We start from the raw sequence: 19,978 nt of genomic DNA, 5'->3' as shown, positions 1-19,978 counted from the left end.
GCAGGCCGCGGAGGAAACCACTTCCTGTCTGCTCTCCTGTTTAGTTTCACACTTTATTTTATGCAAACACGATCACAAGATACAAGGAATCGGAAACATTCATGCCGAGCATGCAGGCGACGACAAACGGGAAGTAAACAAACATCCGCCGCTGCCACGCGTCCGCTTCGCCTCCTCATCTTCATCTTCACCGCCACCTCCAGTCGGCGCGGCTAGCTTAGCTCAGTTTGGCTAGTTTAGCTCAGTTTGGCTAGTTTAGCCCTCGGGCTGTTCGTCGAGCCTGAGGGGTCGCGAGCGTTTGGGGAGCGTCGGCTTGTCGGAGGGGCGGCTTTGGGACGCTTTGGTTCTAAAATGATTTGGGTTTTTTTTGGGGGGGTTCAACTGAATCGGGGACCCCGTCGGACTCTGAAGACGCTCCTCTTGTAGTTCTGAGTTCACACGGGGACTACAAACATGGCTGCTTTGCAAAGCTGGAACCACAAGATCGGAGACGCTCTGGAGGACAAAGTGAGCGACAGGAGAACGAGCTCGGCGAGAAGAAGACCCACACCTGGATCCACGGCGTGGAGTTCGGTTTGACCTTCAGCAGCTTCTGGGCTTCTGGAGGTAAGACCTTCTCCACGTTCTGATTGAAGATTCCTGCTGATTGCCCTGGCTTTGTGTGTGTGTGTGTGTGTGTGTGTGTGTGTGTGTGTGTCAACGAAACCTTCCCCTGTCCTGGTCTGAGAGAAAAGCATCCTTGTTGCTGGCCACCGGAGGGCGCCGTCCGTCCACTTGCGGCCGGACCGGGACGAAGGGGCCTGGGAACCGGGCCGGTGTTGGCCAATCGCAAATGAGCCGCCGTCCCTCTCACCTGGACGCCACGGCAACGCACTGAGACCCCAACTTTATTCTGAAGACCGTGAAAAGACATGAAGGACACCTGGCCGGGGACCCCTCCCCCGCCCGCCGGTGCCGGGGTGGTGGTGGTGGTGGTGGTGGGGGGGGGGGGGGGGGGCAAAGATGAGGGACGAGGACGCTGCGGTTCCATGCGGGAGGCGGCGGCGGAGACGAGGCCCCCCCCGCTTTCCCCGCTCTGGTGCCGGCGGAGGGGGCGGGGCCTATCCCGAGGCGTTGATGTACAGCTGGCTCTGCAGGATGTAGTCGATGACCGGCTGACACAGGTAGTCCACGACGTGGCCGTCGCCGTGCTGCAGGGCCAGTCTGGGGGCAGAAGGGTCGCACGCCGTTAGCACGCGGGAACGGAGGCGGAGCCGGGCGGACGCGGCGTCACCGACGGGACCTTCTACGCCTCTCCTCCCGTTCGCCCCGTTCTTTCCCGATTCTTCGGGCGGTTTTCGGGCGAACGTCCCGACGACGGGGGACGAGGTCGTCGGTGACGCCGATCCAGCGGCTCCCGATCGGCCGGAGCGAAGGGGGCGGAGGCGCGGGGCGAGTCCCACCTGCTCTTGGTGGAGCTGACCACGGACATGGGATGGTTCACGGTGTCGTCCACCACGACGATGTTCTCCTGAAAGCGGGAGCGTCAGCGTGAGCGGGCGGCGGCCTCGGAGCGGAGCCTCACCTTTGACCTTCGGCTCACGGACCTTGAACTTGCGCAGCACCGAGGAGTGATTGATGATCCTCTCGGTGTCGGCGCCGTCACGAGGAACCACCACCATCCCGAAGTCGCCCACGATCACCTCCATCTGCGGACACACCAACGGAGGTAAAGGCTCTCCACGGAGGCGGCGCCGCGGACCGGCCGCGAGGTGAGCCGGCCTTTGTCGAGCGAAGGTTCGGCCCGGGGAACCCGCGACATCAGGAGGTCATCGGAGGTTCTCCACCTCCCGGAGAGGGAGCGACAAGCTGCTCTGAAGACAGAAAGTCCGGGGGAACGAGAACGTTCATCCCCATCCTTCGGCCTCTAAGTGGACTCTACCGTCCGAGCGCTTTCTTCACCAGAACCGTTCTGGGTGTCATCAGCTTCTCCACGCATCCTGAAGGCATCAGGCCCGAGAGCCTCAGGCGAGCCTCCACGCCGACGATATCTTCGTTTATCTTTGTGCTTCTGCCATTTTCAATTCGACACGGAAACCCCGGACCTTCTGAAGGTTTCCGGTTCACATTTTGGCCAGAAGTCCCGTTCAGAGGTCTGGTTTCCTCTGGGCCGGAGGATCTCCGAGAGGTTCGTCCTCCTCCGGAGCGCCGCTGTCCTCGGAGCGCCGCTGTCCTCGGAGCGCTTCAACATCCGCACTCCCAAACCTCCCTTCTGATATCGCGTCCCGGCCGTGAACCTTCTGGAGCCGACAAACACGGCGGGACCGAAGAGGGACGCTGCGTTCAGATCCGTTTCCCTTCCTGTCACTTGAGCGCTTCGGGACGGAGCCCTCGGGGAAACGGCGAGGGCGCCGCCGGGCATCTCGTGGCCTTCGGCGCGACCTCTCCGAACGCGACGTCCCTCCGACGAAACGACATCGCAACGACCGGGAGGATCATTGCGATGGACGGGAGGGAGGGAGGGGGCGGGGCTACAGTGTGCTTACATCACTGTCCTTCCACAGGCCAGGGATGCAGAAGGAGTCCAGGAGGTCACTGCCACACAGGAGCAAGATGCGCAACTCTACGGACGACAGACAGGAGGAGAGACGGGGACGTCCGCCGTAAACGTGGGGTTTACCGGACAGGAAGGAAGGAGCCGGGAGGCGGAGCCGGGAGGCAGAGCCGGGAGACGGGCGACCACTCACCGATCTCCTCGTATCTCACGGCCGGACCCAGGTTGGCGTTTTCATCTGGCGGCGAGAACAGAAGGTGTCAGGCCCTGAGCGGCAGCGAGCCCTGCAGCCCGCACGGGAAACACAGTCCGACCAGCGGTACAAACACGCCGCTGCTTCCCCAGCCACCGCCGCCACTCTGGGAAATGTAGCCCCAGACAGAAGCGGTGCACGGTGCACGGTGCACGGTGCACGGTGCACGGTGCACGGTGCACAGTGCACGGCAGCAGAAGGATGAAGGCATCAACCTCCAGGAGGACGGTGTCACTCACCAACGAAGGTGAAGCGCTCCATGTGAGGACGCACGCAGCAGATCCTGCCCAGACTCTCACTGAGCTTCCCCCACACTTTGACTGACACACACACACACACACACACACACACACGGGTCAGCGTTCATGGCCTCTGTGGTCCCGGTCCTGGATCCGGACCCGTGGCTGAGCCGGACTCACCGGCGGTGGGCTTGTGGTTGATGTTGTGGTGGTTCTGGTAGATGGTGGCGTTGTGGTTCTGAGGCTGGCCAATCACAGGGGTGGACGACGGCGTGTTGACGTTGGACAGAATGCAGCCGGTGACTCTCTGCGGGGACAGCGGAGCGGTGAGGGGGGAGGAACGTGGCGGACGCCCCCGGTGGGGCGGGGTTCCGGACCTCCGGGGGGGTTCCCACCTTCATCAGGTCCCGGTGGTGCTCCAGCACGCTGCAGGTGGGCTTCCAGCTGTCCTGGTAACACTCCCAGGGGTCCACCCTGCAGAGACCACAGCAAACCCTCAGAGCCGCGACCTCTGACCTCCTCCGACCGCCGAGCGGCGCCGGGGTTCCGTCACGTTCTACATGATCTACGACCGGCTTGGAGAACATCTCCGGGTCTCCGCCGTCACTTCCTGCGTTTGTCCCGGCTCTTTTCTGTCTCTCGTCCAATAAGCTCTCTCTCTGCCGTGTGGCCGCCCGTCCCGTCCCGTCCCATCAGGTCTAGTCGGGTCGGGTCACGTGACCCGCCCTGGTCGGTGCCGGAGCGGCCCGAGGTTCTCACCTGATCCAGTCCGAGGTCTGGACGGCGAGCTGGCACATGCTGAGGCGGTGCGTGCTGGACACCAGACCCTGCACACACACACACGGACCACAACGCTTTACTGGGCCCTGTGGGTGTGTGTGTGTGTGTGTGTGTGTGTGTGTGAGTGTGTGTGTCGTACTCACAGCCTTGCCGTAGGAGTCGTGCACCGGGGAGATGATCCCTCCGATCACGATGAAACGGCCCGTCTTGTGCAGAAACTCTCTGGCTTTTTCTGTCCGGAGCAGAAAGAAAGAAGTCAGAGGTGAAGAAGCTGCGCTGCGGGGGACCGGGAGCCTCCCGCACACGCACGAGCCTCACGCACAAGCCTCCCGCACACCGTGGAGGGACGCGCACGGAGGAGGACCTCCACGGGGAGGAACGGGACCGGAACCGGGACACAAGCCACCGGCAGGGGGCGCCATTTCACGCAGAGGGTCGGGAATGAAGCGCAAACGACGACGACCAGGACAACAACAACATAATAACACAACAACAACACGAAAACACAGTAATGGAATAAAAACACAACACCAATGTAATAACACAATAACGGCACAAATACACAACAACACAACAACACAATAACACAATAACACAAAAACACAACAACATAATAACACAATAACGGCACGAAAACACAGTCATGGCATGAAAACACAACACCAATGTAATAACACAATACCAGCACAACAACATAATAACGCAATAACGGCACAACAACAGCAGAGCGCGAGCCGCAGGGCCGCAGGAGGTCCCGGAGGTTCAGGAGCAGAAGCTCCTCAAGACCACCTCCATCCTTCCGACCTGCGTCACGCGCCTCACGGGCCGCATCCCGGACCGGACCCAACCGACCGGACCGGACCGGACCGGACCGGGGTGTGCGGGCCGAAACGGCGGAGAGCGGGGGGGGGGGGGGGGTGCGGGGTGGAGAGGCAGGAGGAGGAGATGGAGAAGATGGAGGAGATGCAGATGCAGGAGATGCAGAAGATGCAGGAGGAGGCCTTCCTTTTGTCTGGCGCGGCGGGCGCACGGCGCCGCCTCGGCGGGAGCTCGGGTCTCTCCGCCGCCGGTAACGGGCGGCCCTCACCGAACATATGGACGTGTCCCTTGGTGATGGGGTTGAAGCTGCCGCACGACAGCAGGATGACGTGCGTCTTGTTCTTCTCCGTCATCGTGTGTCCCGGTCCGGTCCGGTCCGGTCCTGTCCGGTCCCGGTCGCGCGCGTGCTGAGGATCCGGTTCGACGGTCGTTCGCGCGTGCGGCGGCGGAGAGGCGAGGCTGCGGCAAGAGGCAGGCGGAAGTGACGTCACGATGATTCATGACCTCATTACAGGCCGGGGGGGGGGCGGCGGACACGCGCACGAACGTTCCAGCGGGCGCCTGACAACGTGCTGCAAACATGGAACACAGGCTTATGGAAACAACGCACACACACACACACACACACACACACACACACACACACACACGGACACAAGCACAGATACAACACACACACACACAACTCAACCTCAGCCCTGGGGTGGATTGTCCCATCCCATCCATCCCATAATAGTCCCGGCTCACCCCCCAGGGTAAAGGGTGAGCTGAGCGGCGTTCCGTTCACATCATTCATTCACTCATTCATAAGATTATTCACTCATTCATTCACTGAACTGCACTTTTTGTAAGTTGCTTTGGATAAAAGTGCTTTACGGTCATGTGATGTCATTCACTCATTCATTCACTCATATTGTTGTTTATTGTGTATTTTATGTGTTTATTGTGTATTTTATGTGTTTATTGTGTATTTCCCCCCCACTGTTTGTTGATGGTGTCCATCCTTGCCATCTTGTCTTCTGCCTTCCTGTTTATATTTACGTTGATATTTATTTCCTTGTTCTGACCTCACACCCGTCACTCTGCTGTGACGAAGGCCCGTCTCCTGGGGGTCACCAGAGTTTAGGGTACGTTACGGAGGGGTCACCCTGCACGTGGGGCAGATCTGGGCCGCCGCTAGACGAGAGCTTCAACCACGGGGGCCCGGACGCCGGACGGCGGGAGGGACCCCAACAGGACGCCACACAGGAAGGCCTCCCGGTTCTCCGTCGCCTGTCCATCGGGCAGGTGCAGCGTGGTGAAAGGCTGGAACCTTCTCCTGCTCCACACCTTCTGTTTCAACAAGGGTGCAGCGCTGGGCCTCGGATACTCATGGAGCAGAGAGGTGCAGCAGTGGAGGTGCAGCAGTGGAGGTGCAGCAGTGGAGGTGGACCAGTGAGGTGGACCAGTGAGGGGACCTCCTGGAGGTCTTGGAGGGAGGAGGGTCAGACAGACGCTCCAGAACGGAAGGCTGGACGTTCGTCAGAGGGACGCTGGGCGTGTGCGTGTGCGCACCGAGGGACGGTAAAGGGGGGATGTTACGCCACACAGGGAGGCTGTGACGTCACACAGGGCCCGGCGGCCGTCCAATGGGCATGCGCGGCTGTGACGGCTGTGACGTCACACAGGTGAGGCGCGAGCTCACGCTCCACTCCTTTGATCCTTTCCCGCTGGCGCGCCCGTGCCCACGTGACCGTCCCCCCCCTCCCCTCCCCGAGCGGGTCAGACAGGAACAACATGGCGCCGGGAGGAGCGCTAGCTTGTGGAGCGCTCGTTGCGTGAGGGCTGGCAGGATGAACCTCTGCGCCCAGTACCTGCGGTGAGCCCCGGTCCCGGAGCCCTCCGCCCCGCCGCCGAGGCGCGTCCGTCGGCGGGCTGACATTTAGACGACACCGGCGGATCGCTCGGTCCGGTCTCTAACGTCAGCGCTAGCGGCTGTTAGCTAACGCCGTGTATCAACAAACCACCGGAGCCGCGGCCCGCGGCCCGGTTCCGCCGGCACTCGGCTCATTGAGTCGGCGCGGGACTCGCGGGGTTGTCCCGGGGTCGCGGGGGGTTCCGGTGACCGAGGCTCCGGTCCCCACACGCCGTCCCGTCAGACAGGTTGTTGTTGCCGCTAGTTAGCATGCTAGTGCTAGCGGGTTTCCCCGGACGCGAGGTGACCGGCGGCGATCGAATATCTCCGCTCGGTCCGCAGCGTCGTGAGATCCGGACGCCGGCGGCGGGGCGCGTCCGGCGGCCGGCTGCGATCTCCGGGATCTCCGGGAGCCGAACGGCGGGGTGTCACGGCGAAAGGGAACACCGGCAGCGGGCGGTCAGAGCCGGATCCGTGCTAACGTTAGCCTCCAGACGCAACGCACGTTTGTTGTGTTTGTGCGACCTCGGCGTGCCGTGGGAACCGGCCACCGGCCCGGTGCCGCGGACGGTCCCGCCGGCGGCCGGTCGCTCCGGCTCTCACGACAGCGGTTCCGCCGCCGTCACTGCGGTCCTCAGGCGTAGCTGTTAGCCGTTAGCTGTCAGTCACACTGACAGGACTGCCTGTCAGCCGGAGGTCGGTCCGCTCCGAACGCCTCTCTTTGGGACGCGGGTTGGAATCGTGGCCGGTTGTCGGGGTTTATTGGACTGTGATCCGTGACACGGACACTCCGTCCTCCCTCTCCCCGTCCCGATCAGATACAAGCAGCCTCGGGTGCTCCAGTAACGTGAAGTTCGACTCTACCGGTACACGAACGCTTTTCTCGCCCTCCACGCCCGCATGTCGCCCTCGTTACCGGAGAATGCTGATCCGTGGTGGCCGGGCATTGACCCCCGGTCTGCAGCCCGTCTCACCTCTTGTCTCTGTTTCTGTCCCAGCAGACAGGCGGAGGCCCTGAAGGCGGACATGACAGGTAGGCTTCTCCACCCTCCGACACCTCACGCCCTTTACTAGGAAAACCTGTGCTGTCAGCTGTGGACGAACGTCCCCCACAAACATGCCGCTTTGCCACCAAAGAGCAAAGAGAAGGGTTGAATCCAGTCCCGTTGAAGGGCAGAGACCAACTCCGTTTCTGACATCCTTTCTGCTGTCAGAAATGACAGCAGAAAGGATGTCTGTAGGTCCCAAGATCAATGCTGGACATCCCTGTGGGGACGCAGCGAAATACAAAGTTTGGAAAGACTTGGCCCGACTCACTCTTGACTCTGTAAATAAAGTGAATGTATTCATTCCACATGAATTCCAAATTCACCTGGACAGCAGAATACACAGCAGTCTGTCCCGTGGACCAGAAGAATAGTTGCACAAAGAAGGATAACTGTTCTTTATTACAAACATATTATGAACATTATGAGCAGCACAACTCTGGTTTGTTACATGAAGCCGTCACTTCCTGGTTGCGCCCGATTGGCCGTCCGCTCACTGGCGACTTAGAGAAAGCAAAGTGATGGTAATACTTTTCACTGTCATGCTCGTGCTCAGTCTCAGCACCGGTCAGGATGAGCACACTTGATCACGGAGGCAGGGTGGAAGCTCCTGAGCTGTTTCCCATGTGCTCCCTTGCTTCCTGTCTGCAGACTCTAAGCTCGGCGTAGCGGAGGTGTGGACGTCTCGGCAGGCTCTGCAGGACCTCTACCAGAAGATGCTGGTCACGGACCTGGAGTACGCGCTGGACAAGAAGGTGGAGCAGGACCTGTGAGTGTCTCGGCCCGCGTCCTGCATCCTTCTGCGGATTCCGGGGGTCGGTCCGCCGGTTCCTGACACCCGCTCTATCTCCAGGTGGAATCATGCCTTCAAGAACCAGATCACCACGCTGCAGAGCCAGGCCAAGAACCGGGCCAACCCCAACCGCAGCGAGGTGCAGGCCAACCTCTCCCTGTTCCTGGAGGCCGCCAGCGGCTTCTACACTCAGGTGAGTGCCGGCTGCTCGCTCACCTCATCCAAGGGACAAAAAAGATGGAGTGAATTTTTCCGAAACGAGGAAGTAGAACCTCCCGGTTCTTTAAGCCATTAGACCTCCTCACCCGAGTCTGACAGGAGTTCCATCTGGATTTTAATGTTTGCAGCTGCTGCAGGAGCTCTGCACCGTCTTCAACGTGGACCTGCCCTGCCGCGTCAAGTCGTCTCAGCTCGGTATCATCAGCAATAAACAGAGCGGCACCGGCGCCATCGTGACGCCGCAGCCCAGCTCCTGCTCCTACATCTGTCAGCACTGCCTCGTCCACCTGGGAGACATCGGTCCGTGTCTCCTCGGGAGCCCTTCGCCGCGACTGCGTCCGCCAGCCGCCGAACCCCCTTAAAACCGTACCCGCTTCTTGTGTTTCAGCCCGTTACCGGAACCAGACCAGCCAGGCGGAGTCGTACTACCGACACGCTGCTCAGCTGGTCCCCTCCAACGGTGAGTCACATCCCTGGATCTTCTCCGGCGACTCCGACCACGGTCGGTCAACTGGATTCCAGACACGCGCTCCAGTGGACCCTGCCGCCACTTGAGCCTGACGTCCGCCATGTTTGTAGTTCTCGGAAGTTGTAGCGCATTCTAATATGGAGATGGTTGGGAGCGGTGCTTCCATCTTCTTCAGCGCGGACGACACGACAACCGGGCTGTGTTCATCCTCGGCCGTCAGTCCGGATTCACCCGACTCCGAGTGCCATCCCACCCCGGAGGGCTCGTCCTCCCGAGGAGCTCGTCAGCCAGACGCTGATAAGATGGTTCAGAAGATAAGCTGGTGTCTGTCTGTCTGTCTGCTGCGGTCCTGCAGGTCAACCCTACAACCAGCTGGCCATCCTAGCCTCGTCCAAAGGAGACCACCTCACCACCATCTTCTACTACTGCCGTAGCATCGCCGTCAAGTTCCCCTTCCCGGCCGCCTCCACCAACCTGCAGAAGGCCCTGTCCAAAGCCCTGGAGAGGTACGAGCAGCTGCTCCGGCCGCTCCGCCGCCCAGAGCGTCTAACCGGACTCATCAGAGGCCCTGATGTCTGGAGATGTGTGCCATACGTCTGGTGGACCCTGAGAGTTCACACAGTCACCCTCACATCTCCAGCCGCTCCTTTGAATAATCACACAGAGTTGGCGTGAAGGTTACTGGGCATCTTCTCTAGGCCATGTTAACCTCACCAATGGGTTCCGCTTGTCTTCTGCTGCAGCCGCGACGAGCTGAAGACCAAGTGGAGCGTGTCGGACTTCATCAAGGCCTTCATCAAGTTCCACGGCCACGTCTACCTGACCAAGAGCCTGGACAAGCTGGACGCCCTGAGGGACAAGCTGGAGGAGCAGTTCCAGGTACCGTGAAGACCGGCTGAGGAGGGGCGTCTGGGCGGGACCTTGTTCTCTCACCGTGTGTGTGTGTGTGTGTGTGTGTGCAGAGGCTGATCCTCCAGAAGGCCTTCAGCTCCCAGCAGCTGGTCCACATCACGGTCATCAACCTGTTCGAGCTCCACCACCTCAGAGACCTGACGGCCGAGGGCGGCGAGCAGAGCTTCAGCAGCGAGCAGCAGATCAGCTGGTCGCAGCTTCTCGGCCTCTTCAGTAAGAACGTCTGACACGGGCTCCTGGTCAGGAGAACATTGGACAGATGTTAGGTTTGACCTGGAAAGGAATAGCAGGTCAGAAGGAGCAGTTTGTAGAACCTCCTCTGGGGATGTCAGTGGTGGAAGACGGCTTCTGGGCCACGAGCAGCCTGAAGCCCACAGTAGGAAGGTCCTCCGCAGGTCCGACGGGCCGTCCTGACGGCGCGGTCCAAACCCGCCGCGGACATGAGCGGATCCCGTACGTGCCGGCGAACGTCGACGTTAGCCGAGCCCTTCCCGGCAACGAGAAGGAGCCTTGAATGTTCTCTGGTCACATGACCCGCAGCTGACGGACCACTGCTCTGTTGTGTGTCGTCCGTGGCGCCTGCGTCCGCAGTGTCCTTCCTGGGTGTGATGTGCAGCCGCGTCCTGCTCAACAAGGCCTGCGGCGAGGACGTGACCGGGGAGTGTCCTCTGCCCGCCATCAAGGTGTCTCTGGACTGGCTCAAGCTGAGACCCAGCGTCTTCAGCGAGGACGCCGTGGACCAGAGACAGCAGTAAGTTGGTCCTTCACCTCGCCTGTCGGAGGGTCGGAGCCCAAGTCTCACGCTGTCCACGTCCCGTCCTCAGCGTCTGGCCCTGGCTGGTGTCCATCCTCAACAGCTTCCAGCCCAAAGAGGATGACGTGTCCTGCTCCTCAGGTAGGGCGAATATCTTCTCCGGACACCTGAGTATCTCTTACCTGGGTTTGTTGATGCTGTCCCGCCTTCCACGCACCTCCCGCACGGAGGCCCGTCAGCCGGAGACCCAGGGAGAAGACCGACTTCTACCCGAAGAGGTTCTCCGGTAGATTTTAGGAAAGATCGGAGATGATGAGCAACAACATCTTCGGAAGTGTTCAAACTCCCTCTGATGGCGTCCTCATGAAAGCTGAGGCGCTCTGGAAATTCAGATCTAAGGAATTAACATCCAAGCAGTATTTCCTCAGAGCTCACGGGTCAGCCCAGAGACCCAGACGTGCGCATGTGTGTGTGTGTGTGTGTGTGTGTGTGCGAGACGCGACGCTAACCTGCGGTGTTCTTCTCAGTGACGCCGCTGCCGGAGGAGTTTGAGCTCCAGGGGTTCCTGGCGCTGAGACCCGCTCTCAGGTACAGAACCGTCCTTCTGCCAGGCGTGGGATGCCGCTGGAACCTCCTCTCATTGCTGGTCTGCCTGCAGGTCCCTGGACTTCACCAAGGGGCACCAGGGCATCCTGGTGGAGCACGATGGACTGCTGGTCCACGCCCGGCACCAGAGGCTGGTGGGCCTGGGGAAGTGGGTGGCCGACTCCCAGCCCGGGTGAGTGACCCGCTCCAGGAGGAGGGTTCTGTGGAGTCCCCAGGTTCTCCTGGTTCCTGGCCGGGTCTCCCTGGGTTCTTTGTCTTCAGTCCAAAGACACCCAGCTGTTCCGCGAAGACTAGGGTTGTCCGGTGGTGACTGAGAGGGTGAATGTTGGGATGATTGACAGCTGCCGTCCGGGTGCAGACACCTGTGATGGGCTCCTGCGAGCACTGAGAAGGTCCTCGTCAGGACGCCGGCTCATCTCTAGCGCCCTGTGACGTCACGACCTCTCCAGGCAGGGCGTCAGGAGCCGCCGCTGAGCGGCCTCTCGGAGCGAGAAGATCCGAACCTCGGCTTGGCCCGCGCGCCGAACACACAGGGTCGGTTATTGATGGCGTCCCGTCCCCCCGCAGGTTGATCGGCTGCAGCGTGAATGAGGAAGGCCTCCTCCTCTTCACCAGCGATATCCCGGAGCAAGCCGTGGAGGAGCCTCAGGAGAAGGAGGCTCCCGTGTTGCAGGAGTCGTCCAACGGCGAGCAGTTGCCCGGCGACGGCGGGAACGGCGGGCTGAAGTCGGTGCTGTCTGCGGGGAAGACGCAGAGCTCCTGGCCCGACGGCAGCGAGCGGCCCGTCGTCACCTTCAAGGAGAACATCAAACCCCGGGAGCAGAGCCGAGAGCCGGCCCGCAACCATCACCTGAAGGACGGCGGCAAGGAGCGCCGAGACTTCCCTAAAGGAGGCGGAGCTCCGGGGAAGCTGGAGCCCAAGAGGGACGGCAAGAGGAAGAGCGACGTGAAGAAGAGCCTGGACAAAGTCAGCGAGGCCGGGAAGCAGGTGAACATGGTTCTGGGGTGGGAGGGCCTGGGGAGGGGGGGCACTGGCTGACCTGTGTGTGTGTGTGTGTGTGTGTGTGTGTGTGTGTGTGTGTGTGTGTGTGTGTGTGTGTGTGTGTGTGTCCCTCCACCCAGGTGAAGGCACAGGTGGAGCTGAGGAAGACTCCTGTATCTGAAGCAAAGAAAACTCCTGTCACTCAAACTCAAACCACCTGCTCCTCCCAGTTCATCCCCATTCATCACCCTGGGGCCTTTCCACCCCTGCCCAGCAGACCTGGTACACACACACACACACACACCCCCCTGCCCAGCAGACCTGGTACACACACACACACACACCCCCCTGCCCAGCAGACCTGGTACACACACACACACACACACACACACACACACACACACACACACCCCCTGCCCAGCAGACCTGGTACACACACACACACACACACACACACACACACACACACCCCTGCCCAGCAGACCTGGTACACACACACACACACACACATACACACACACACACACACCCCTGCCCGACAGACCTGGTGGACACCCACAGATGTTCCTGACTCCCGTGTGTGTGTGTGTGTGTGTGTGTGTGTGTGTGTGTGTGTGTGTGTGTGTGTGTGCAGGTTTTGCCCCTCCAGCCTACGTGCTCCCCTCCCCCGTGGCGTTCCAGGGTCTGCAGGTGAGCCCGGGCTTCACCTTCTCCCCGGGGGTGTCTGTGTCGGCCCCCTTCCTGCAGCCGGCGGTCCACGCTCAGGCCGGGACGCAGGCGCAGGCCGGGAAGCCGTCCCACATCCCCTACAGCCAGCAGAGGCCCTCGGGCCCGGGGCCCGGGTCGGCGGGCCAGGGCCCCCCGGCGGCCCCCCAGGGCCCGGCCCAGACCCCCGGGCAGCAGGCCCTGCAGCTGCAGGTGCAGGCCCTGGGCCAGCAGCAGCAGCAGCAGCAGCAGCAGCAGCAGTCGCCCACCAAGCCCTGCCAGCAGGCGGCGCCCGGGAAGAGTCCGCCCAGACACCCGGGGCTGCAGCAGGTGGGTCACACCAGGAGCCGCTGGGGCCACGGGGCCACAGAGCCACGGGGCCACAGAGCCACGGGGCCACAGAGCCACGGGGCCACGGAGCCACAGAGCCACGGGGCCACAGAGCCACGGGGCCACAGAGCCACGGGGCCACAGAGCCAAAGTCTGGGGGGACGAGGACACTTTTAAAGTCAGCAGGAAGACACGTACATGGAGGATTTTACACACTGCAGCACTGGTGTGTGTGTGTGTTTTCACCTGTTGTTTGTGTGTGTTTGTGTGTTTTTCCACGTTCGTGTGTGTGGGTGTCTGTGTGTGTGTGTTTGTCTTTGTGTGTTTCCACCTGTGTGTGTGTGTGTGTGTGTGTGTGTGTGTTTTTCCATGTTTGTTTGTGTGTGTGTGTGTTTGTGTTTTTCCACATTTGTGTGTGTGGGTGTCTGTGTGTGTGTGTGTGTTTGTCTTTTTGTGTTTCCACCTGTGTGTGTGTTTGTCTTTGTGTGTTTCCACCTGTGTGTGTGTGTGTGTGTGTGTGTTTGTGTGTTTTTCCATGTTTGTTTGTGTGTGTGTGTGTGTTTGTGTTTTTCCATGTTTGTTTGTGTGTGTGTGTGTTTGTGTTTTTCCACATTTGTGTGTGTGGGTGTCTGTGTGTGTGTGTGTTTGTCTTTGTGTGTTTCCACCTGTGTGTGTGTTTGTCTTTGTGTGTTTCCACCTGTGTGTGTGTGTGTTTCCACCTGTTGTTTGTGTGTGTGTGTGTTTGTGTGTTTTTCCACGTTTGTGTGTGTGTTTGTGTTTTTCCGTGTGTGTGTGTGTGTATGTGTGTGTGAGCAGTACATGCAGGTCCAGGAGCAGCAGTCCCAGATGTGGAGCCAGGCCCAGGCTGCCCTGCAGAAGATGCCCCCCCTGCAGATGCCCCTGAAGCAGCAGCAGCAGCAGCAGCAGCAGCAGCAGCAGCAGACCTTCTACATGGCCTCCCAGGACCCCCTCAAGCTGTTCGAGCACCAGCTGCCCCCCCCCAACATGGACAAGAAGCTGAAGTACGACCTGAAGGTGCAGGACTTCTACTGGGAGCCGTCCTACCGGGTGGGGGACAGCCTGGCCGTCATGGCGGAGCGTCTGAAGAGGCCCCCCGGGGGTCTGGGCCCCGAGCAGGACCCCGGCTCCTCGGCCCGCGGGCCCCCCTTCGAGGTGGGTGGTTGTCCCGTGTCTCCTCCTCCCGTACGCCGCGATCCGAACCCCCTCGGCCCAAACATCTCACCTGAGCCGTGTGAAGAGCAGGGAGAACCCAGAGGCCGCTGTGATGCTGCTTTGACCTTCTGTTTCCAACTCTGACTGTCCTTTATCCCTTGTACTCCTCCTCCTTCCTCCTCCCCGTCTTTCTTCTCCTCCTCCTCCTCCTCCTCTCTCCTCAGGACACCAAGTCGCCTCTTCTACCTCCTGACCTGTTAAAAACTCTAGCAGATTTAGAGGAGGAGGAGGAGCTGCTGTTTTCTAAGCCTCCTGATTTCTTCCAGGCTCTGGCTGCTCCTCTTAGCTCCGCTCCCGGACCAAACATCTTTGTATGTAGCCTGTCTTCACCCCTGACCTCCGACCCCTGACCCCTGACCCCCATCACCCCCCCGGCCCCCCGCCTTTCACAGCCTCACTTCCTAAGACTTGTCTGATGTTCATAAAGAGGCCAGTCCCTGGGTTCCTCATTAGAACCCGGAGGAGGAGCTGAAACGGTGGAGAACACCAGCAGATCAGGGTGGTCCTCTGGCGGCCCGGCAAAGGGGGCATTTTGATTGGTGGTCTGGGGCGATGATGTCATGGGTCTGTGTCCAGGTTTACGCTTGAGATGACGACCGTCTGAGCTGACGCTCTGGATGATTGACAGGGTGTGTGTGTGTGTGTGTGTGTGTGTATGTGTGTGTGTGTGTGTGTGTGTGTGTGTGTGTGTGTGTGTGTGTGTGTCTGCAGCTGAACCAGACCAGGATGGACAGCGTCCCCGAGGTCGGCCCCTCCTCCTCCCTGCTGCCCATGTCTGGCTTCCCCATGCAGGTCAGCATGTCAGCACCTCAACCTGTACAAGCCTGCATCATAGAGTCCTGGTCTGCAGACCAGAACCGTGGCTTCAGGTGGTCTGCAGACCAGAACCCTGAGGTGGCATTAAGGTTTCCCTTAATGGACATGAAACCAGGTCCTTGTAGGTCTTCCAGATCTGTCTTGGTGTCCTACTGTGTCCAGCTACTGGTGTCCAGCTCCACCCAACACTCATACTCACACACACACACACACACACACACCCATGTGTATCTGCTGGTGGTTGGCTGCAGCAGAAGTAACGGAGGTCCTCCTGTGTGTCCTGGTGACAGGAGTTCAACCAGAACAGCATCTTCAGCCAGGCGTACGGGAAGAACCTGCCCCCCAGCTCCAAGGCCGACGCTCCCATGATGCACCAGGAGCCGTCCCTGTACTCCCTGTTCGAGGGGACCCCCTGGTCCCCCTCCCTGCCCGCCAGCTCAGGTAGGCCCCGCCCCCTCCGGCGCCGCCCTCCCTCCCTCTGGCCCGCCGTGAGTAACCTTGGCTGTGATTGGCAGATCACTCCACCCCGGCCAGCCAGTCTCCTCACTCGTCCAACCCCAGCAGCCTGCCGTCCTCCCCCCCCACCCACAACCACGGCGCCCCTCCTTTCTCCAACTTCGGTCCGATCGGCCAGTCGGACAGCCGCGAGCGCCGCGGCCTGGACCGCTGGAAGGCCGACAAGCCCGGCGAGCTGAGACGGGGCTGCGGGTTGTTTTCCTCCGAGGTGGAGGCCGGCCCCGCCGCCGCGTCTTCCACCGTGGGCGGCTTCGGCCTGGACTACCTGCCGCCCGCCGGACCCTCCGCCGCCGCCGCCTCGGACGGCGGCTGGCGCCAGGCCCCGCCCGCCGCCGGCTCCTGGACCAATCAGGAGTCCCCCATGGAGGAGTCGTCCTCCACCGTGCTGCTCGACAGCCTCAAGGTCCGATGCCTGCCGTGCACCCGCCCGCAGGGGCGACAACCAGCATCACTAGGTCAAACCAGTATCAGTAGTCATAGGTATAATGTATAACTAGTAACATTGGTTACAGGTACTACCCACAATTAGCATCACTTGCTTCAAGCACTGCCTACAACCAGTATCACATGCTTCAAGTACTACCTACAACTAGTAGCACTTGCTACAGGTACTACATACAACTAGCATCATTTGCTAAGGTACTACCTACAACTAGTATCACTTGCTTCAATTATTACCTACAACTAGCATCACTTGTTACAGGTACTACCTACAACTAGTATCACATGCTACAGGCACTACCTACAACTAGCACCACTTGCTGCAAGTACTACCTACAACTAGCATCATTTGCTAAGGTACTACCTACAACTAGTATCACTTGCTTCAAGTATTACCTACAACTAGCATCACTTACTTCAAGCACTACCTACAACTAGCATCACTTGCTACAGGTACTACCTACAACTAGTATCACTCGCTTCAAGTACTGCCTACAGCTAGTATCACTTGCTTCAAGCACTACCTACAACAAGCATCACTGTTTAAGTTACATTTACAATTATTATCACTGGTTAAAAGAACTACTTGCCACTGGTATCACTAGTTATGAGGACTTTGAATAACTAGTATAATTAGAGTAGAGGGTGTTGCTACTTACAACTAGTATTGATTATTTCACCTAGTACTACGAGTTACAGCCAGGTCTATTTATAAGTGGGTACTATTATTCACAAGTAGGTTCTCCTAGTCAATATTACCCACAAGATATATTGTATTTTGCTAGTTCTGTCCACTATCACTAGTTATAAGTGCATATTAGGAGTTGAAATTAGTATGACTAGTTGTTAGTAGATACTGCTAGTAACAACAGCTACTGCCAATTGTAAACGTAAACTAGTTATAAACACTATTGCTGTTTATGAGTAGACGCTGCTAGTAATAGCCATGTAGATACTGCTAGTTGGAACCATGGTTACTAAGGATAATTACATATTGCTAGCTATGATTAGAGAATGCTAGTTGTGATTAGCTACTGGTAGTTATAGCTACGATTGCTAGTTATGTGTTGTGACGGCTAGTTGTAATTGCAATAGCTAGTTCTGAGTTCCTTGTTGGATTGAAGATGGCGGTGAATGTCGCCGGTCATGTAGTTGGCGTCCGTCCTTGCTGGTGGCTCCAGACCGCTAACGCTGTGTTTGGGTCCTCAGTCCATCTGGTCCAACACCATGATGCAGCCGGGCCCGTCGGCGGTGGAGCAGCTGCTGCTGCAGCAGAAGCAGAAGCAGCAGCGAGGTCACGGCGCCATGAACCCGCCGCACTGAGTCCGCCGCCGCCGCCACACGGAGGAAGAAGCTCGTTCGACCGGCTCCGAACACAATGGAAGATTAGAGCGGCCTGAAGCGGCGGAGCTGGGGAGGCCGCGACCCCCCCAGGCCGACAACCCCCATCCCCCACCCCTCGGCCGTCGAGGAGCGGGGACGCCTCACCCGCATCGGAGGGCGCGGGATCTCTTGGCGCCGCACGCCACCGGAGCTCAACCCGTGGAAACCTGAACATTGAGGAACACCCCGCCCACCCCCGCCCCCGTTTGGACCCCCCCGACCTGTACCAAAACAAACAGCGCGTGGACGTCTGATTGGTCGGCTCCAGGCGCCCCTTTTTTTTTTTTTTTTTTTTTTTTTTTCTCTGTGCCGCCGCCACAGAATGACGGCTGAGTGGTTGGAGAACGCCACCGCCAGGAGGTCCGGCTGAGGGTGGGCAAGGAATCACCGCGGGGGGTGCATTAACTCTTATTTCTCTGTTAACTTTGACTATGGAGGCGGAGGAGGACGAGCGGCTGCGGCTGATCGGCCGGACGAAGGAGATGACAAACCGCCGTCTACTTATATAAATACCTATTTATCGCCACAGCGACTCGTGATGGGCCGGTGACATCACACGGAGGAGGCGGGGCTTAGTCTTAGCTTCAGGAGAGAAAGTGTACTTTGTGATTTGTTTGTAGCCGTTTTAGCGTGGACACTTTTAGTTTCCTGCCTGCGTACCTCGGCCCTCCTCTTCCCCATCTTCCTTCCAGCGAAGAGCTTTCCTTTCCAAGGGACGTCCCTCCGCGGCCGGAGGCCGGGCAGAAGGTTCCCGGGGGGCCGGTCAGTCGGCCGCAGAAAAGGTGAACTTTGTGCCAAAATGAAGCTGTTTTGTGCGAAGGCCCTCGCCTGACGCAGCGGGAATCACCCGCAGGCTTAGGAAGCAAGGGGGAAGCGACGGGGACAGTTTGGCCGCTCGGAAACCATCATGCGGACGACGACGCGTGACGGATCTGCCCGAGGACGGACGGAAAGGTTCTCGTCGTCGACTTGTAAATATTTACTCGCATGGATGGACATCAGGAGAGGAGGCGGGACCTCACGCATCGCCACGACATCACCGGGAGAGCCGCCGCTCCCGTCGTAGACTTGTTGTCTCCGATGCCGCCTCGAGACGGCGAGCGCGGCGGCGGCGGCCGTCACACGGGTCCCCTTCGGACGCCGTGGTCTGCCCCGGGAAGCCCCGCCCCCTGCGTTCAACCAGCCCAGACTCCGCCCACTCCGCGCCTCCATCCGGCCTCTCGGTCGCCACGGGGCGAGGATCGGAACACCCGCTGGACTTTGGAGGTCGATGGAACCTTGTAGTCATGGAAACCAAGGTGGAAGCGACATCGCCATGACGACCAGCAAACTGTTTGAAAGTCTTGTTTCCTGCTTAGACAGGAAGTTGTCCTTCAGAGCCGTCGGAGACAGACGACAGAGACGCACCTGCTTTTTACTCCCGAACAAACAGCCCTTTCTTTTAGTTTGATCCAGAACCCGAGAGGCCGGAAGAGGTGTTTTTTAAAGTTCTCCCGCGGGGGAACCGGCGGAGCGTCCCGATGGAGCGGAGATGTTCTCGCAGCAGGTCCGCCGCTGACCTCCCGTGGGTCGGGAGGGAGGCCGGCGGGCCGGCACATTCCGCTCGGCTCGTGACGAGAAATGATGGTTCGGGTCTCGGTTTTGTTTTTCTGTTGAATTGACCTTTAAATAAAGTGCAGCCATGTTCTCCCTCCACGCCGCGTCCACCTTCAGTTGGTTCCCAGCAGCAGCTCAGCACTAACGTCACCTCCTCTCATCCAGATGGGTGGTTTTCTTTGTTCTTGTAGGTGGAGCCCAGAGAACCAAGTCATCCTCAGCAGATGTTCTTCAGAAGGTAGTTTCTTTCAGCTCCTGTTTGTCCCACAGCCCCCTCCTGATAGGAGGCGTTTCCAGGAAAGAAGGTAACTGAAGTTTGGAGATACCGCTTTGATGGTTGATTTCCGTGGCAGCTCAGAGCCTCAACTGTCACTCGTAGGCCAGATCTACTCTTGTGACTGGAGGGTTTCTGGAGTTCCAGGAGTTGACAGGACGATGGATGGTGACAACATGCAGCCAGTCATTTCACTTTGAGGATTTGTGTTCAGAATCAACGGGAGTGGTGTCACTCCGGAGCCGGTGTGACGGCCGGACGGTCGATAAGGGGTTGGAGCTGCTCCTCCGTTTGACCGATGGTCTCAGAATCGAGGGGAACGTGCAGCTTCTGCTCCGTTGCTTCTTGAGCTCTTCGTGCCCGGTGACATCATGCTGTCATGTGA

At 59.3% G+C, this 19,978-nt stretch overlaps 2 protein-coding genes across 3 annotated transcripts; one reads left to right on the top strand and one right to left on the bottom strand.

The window, feature by feature from the left end:
• Positions 1-34: 34 nt before the first annotated feature.
• nmnat2 (nicotinamide nucleotide adenylyltransferase 2) lies at positions 35-5,107 on the bottom strand. The gene is made up of 11 exons (XM_086173012.1): positions 4,893-5,107; positions 3,949-4,037; positions 3,785-3,852; positions 3,421-3,499; positions 3,206-3,332; positions 3,026-3,106; positions 2,727-2,771; positions 2,526-2,602; positions 1,587-1,688; positions 1,443-1,510; positions 35-1,203 (listed from the first exon to the last, which is right to left on the bottom strand). Exons 1-11 carry the CDS (start codon positions 4,975-4,977, stop codon positions 1,101-1,103), a joined length of 924 nt encoding a protein of 307 aa, XP_086029138.1. The 5' UTR covers positions 4,978-5,107; the 3' UTR covers positions 35-1,100.
• A 1,266-nt stretch (positions 5,108-6,373) lies between these two features.
• Positions 6,374-19,418, top strand: smg7 (SMG7 nonsense mediated mRNA decay factor). 2 transcript variants are annotated; one of them, XM_086173008.1, is made up of 22 exons: positions 6,379-6,482; positions 7,520-7,551; positions 8,216-8,333; positions 8,418-8,550; positions 8,705-8,876; positions 8,965-9,036; positions 9,401-9,551; positions 9,789-9,924; positions 10,008-10,170; positions 10,549-10,708; positions 10,782-10,852; positions 11,239-11,299; positions 11,370-11,489; positions 11,885-12,305; positions 12,440-12,581; positions 12,934-13,334; positions 14,151-14,507; positions 14,732-14,878; positions 15,279-15,359; positions 15,674-15,824; positions 15,899-16,302; positions 17,550-19,418. In XM_086173008.1, the coding sequence occupies exons 1-22, from the start codon at positions 6,457-6,459 to the stop codon at positions 17,661-17,663; spliced, it is 3,633 nt and encodes a 1,210-aa protein (XP_086029134.1). In that variant the 5' UTR covers positions 6,379-6,456; the 3' UTR covers positions 17,664-19,418. The 2 variants fall into 2 exon arrangements, with proteins under 2 accessions (XP_086029135.1, XP_086029134.1); XM_086173009.1 differs by lacking the exon at positions 14,732-14,878 and having other exon boundaries at positions 6,374-6,482; positions 17,550-17,947.
• Positions 19,419-19,978: the final 560 nt, after the last annotated feature.

The sequence above is a fragment of the Fistularia commersonii genome, chromosome 25, assembly GCF_037954325.1.
Source record: "Fistularia commersonii isolate RoL2024-O1a breed Wild chromosome 25, RoL_Fcom_v1.0, whole genome shotgun sequence".
Lineage (NCBI taxonomy): Eukaryota > Metazoa > Chordata > Actinopteri > Syngnathiformes > Fistulariidae > Fistularia > Fistularia commersonii.
The sequence above is the reverse complement of the archived record's forward strand: the minus strand, read 5'-3'. Positions and strand labels throughout refer to the sequence as shown.

What these genes read in the sequence shown, in the direction of transcription:
- nmnat2 (XM_086173012.1), bottom strand. Translation starts at nt 4,977, where the DNA reads ATGACGGAGAAGAACAAGACGCACGTCATCCTGCTGTCGTGCGGCAGC. An exon ending in CGTGAGATACGAGGAGATCG is followed by an intron (nt 2,603 to 2,726) that starts GTGAGTGGTCGC and finishes TGTCGTCCGTAG; the next exon opens with AGTTGCGCATCTTGCTCCTG. An exon ending in GCCTGTGGAAGGACAGTGAT is followed by an intron (nt 1,689 to 2,525) that starts GTAAGCACACTG and finishes GTGTGTCCGCAG; the next exon opens with ATGGAGGTGATCGTGGGCGA.
- smg7 (XM_086173008.1), top strand. Translation starts at nt 6,457, where the DNA reads ATGAACCTCTGCGCCCAGTACCTGCG. An exon ending in CGTCCACCTGGGAGACATCG is followed by an intron (nt 8,877 to 8,964) that starts GTCCGTGTCTCC and finishes CTTGTGTTTCAG; the next exon opens with CCCGTTACCGGAACCAGACC. An exon ending in CTCCCTGCCCGCCAGCTCAG is followed by an intron (nt 15,825 to 15,898) that starts GTAGGCCCCGCC and finishes TGTGATTGGCAG; the next exon opens with ATCACTCCACCCCGGCCAGC.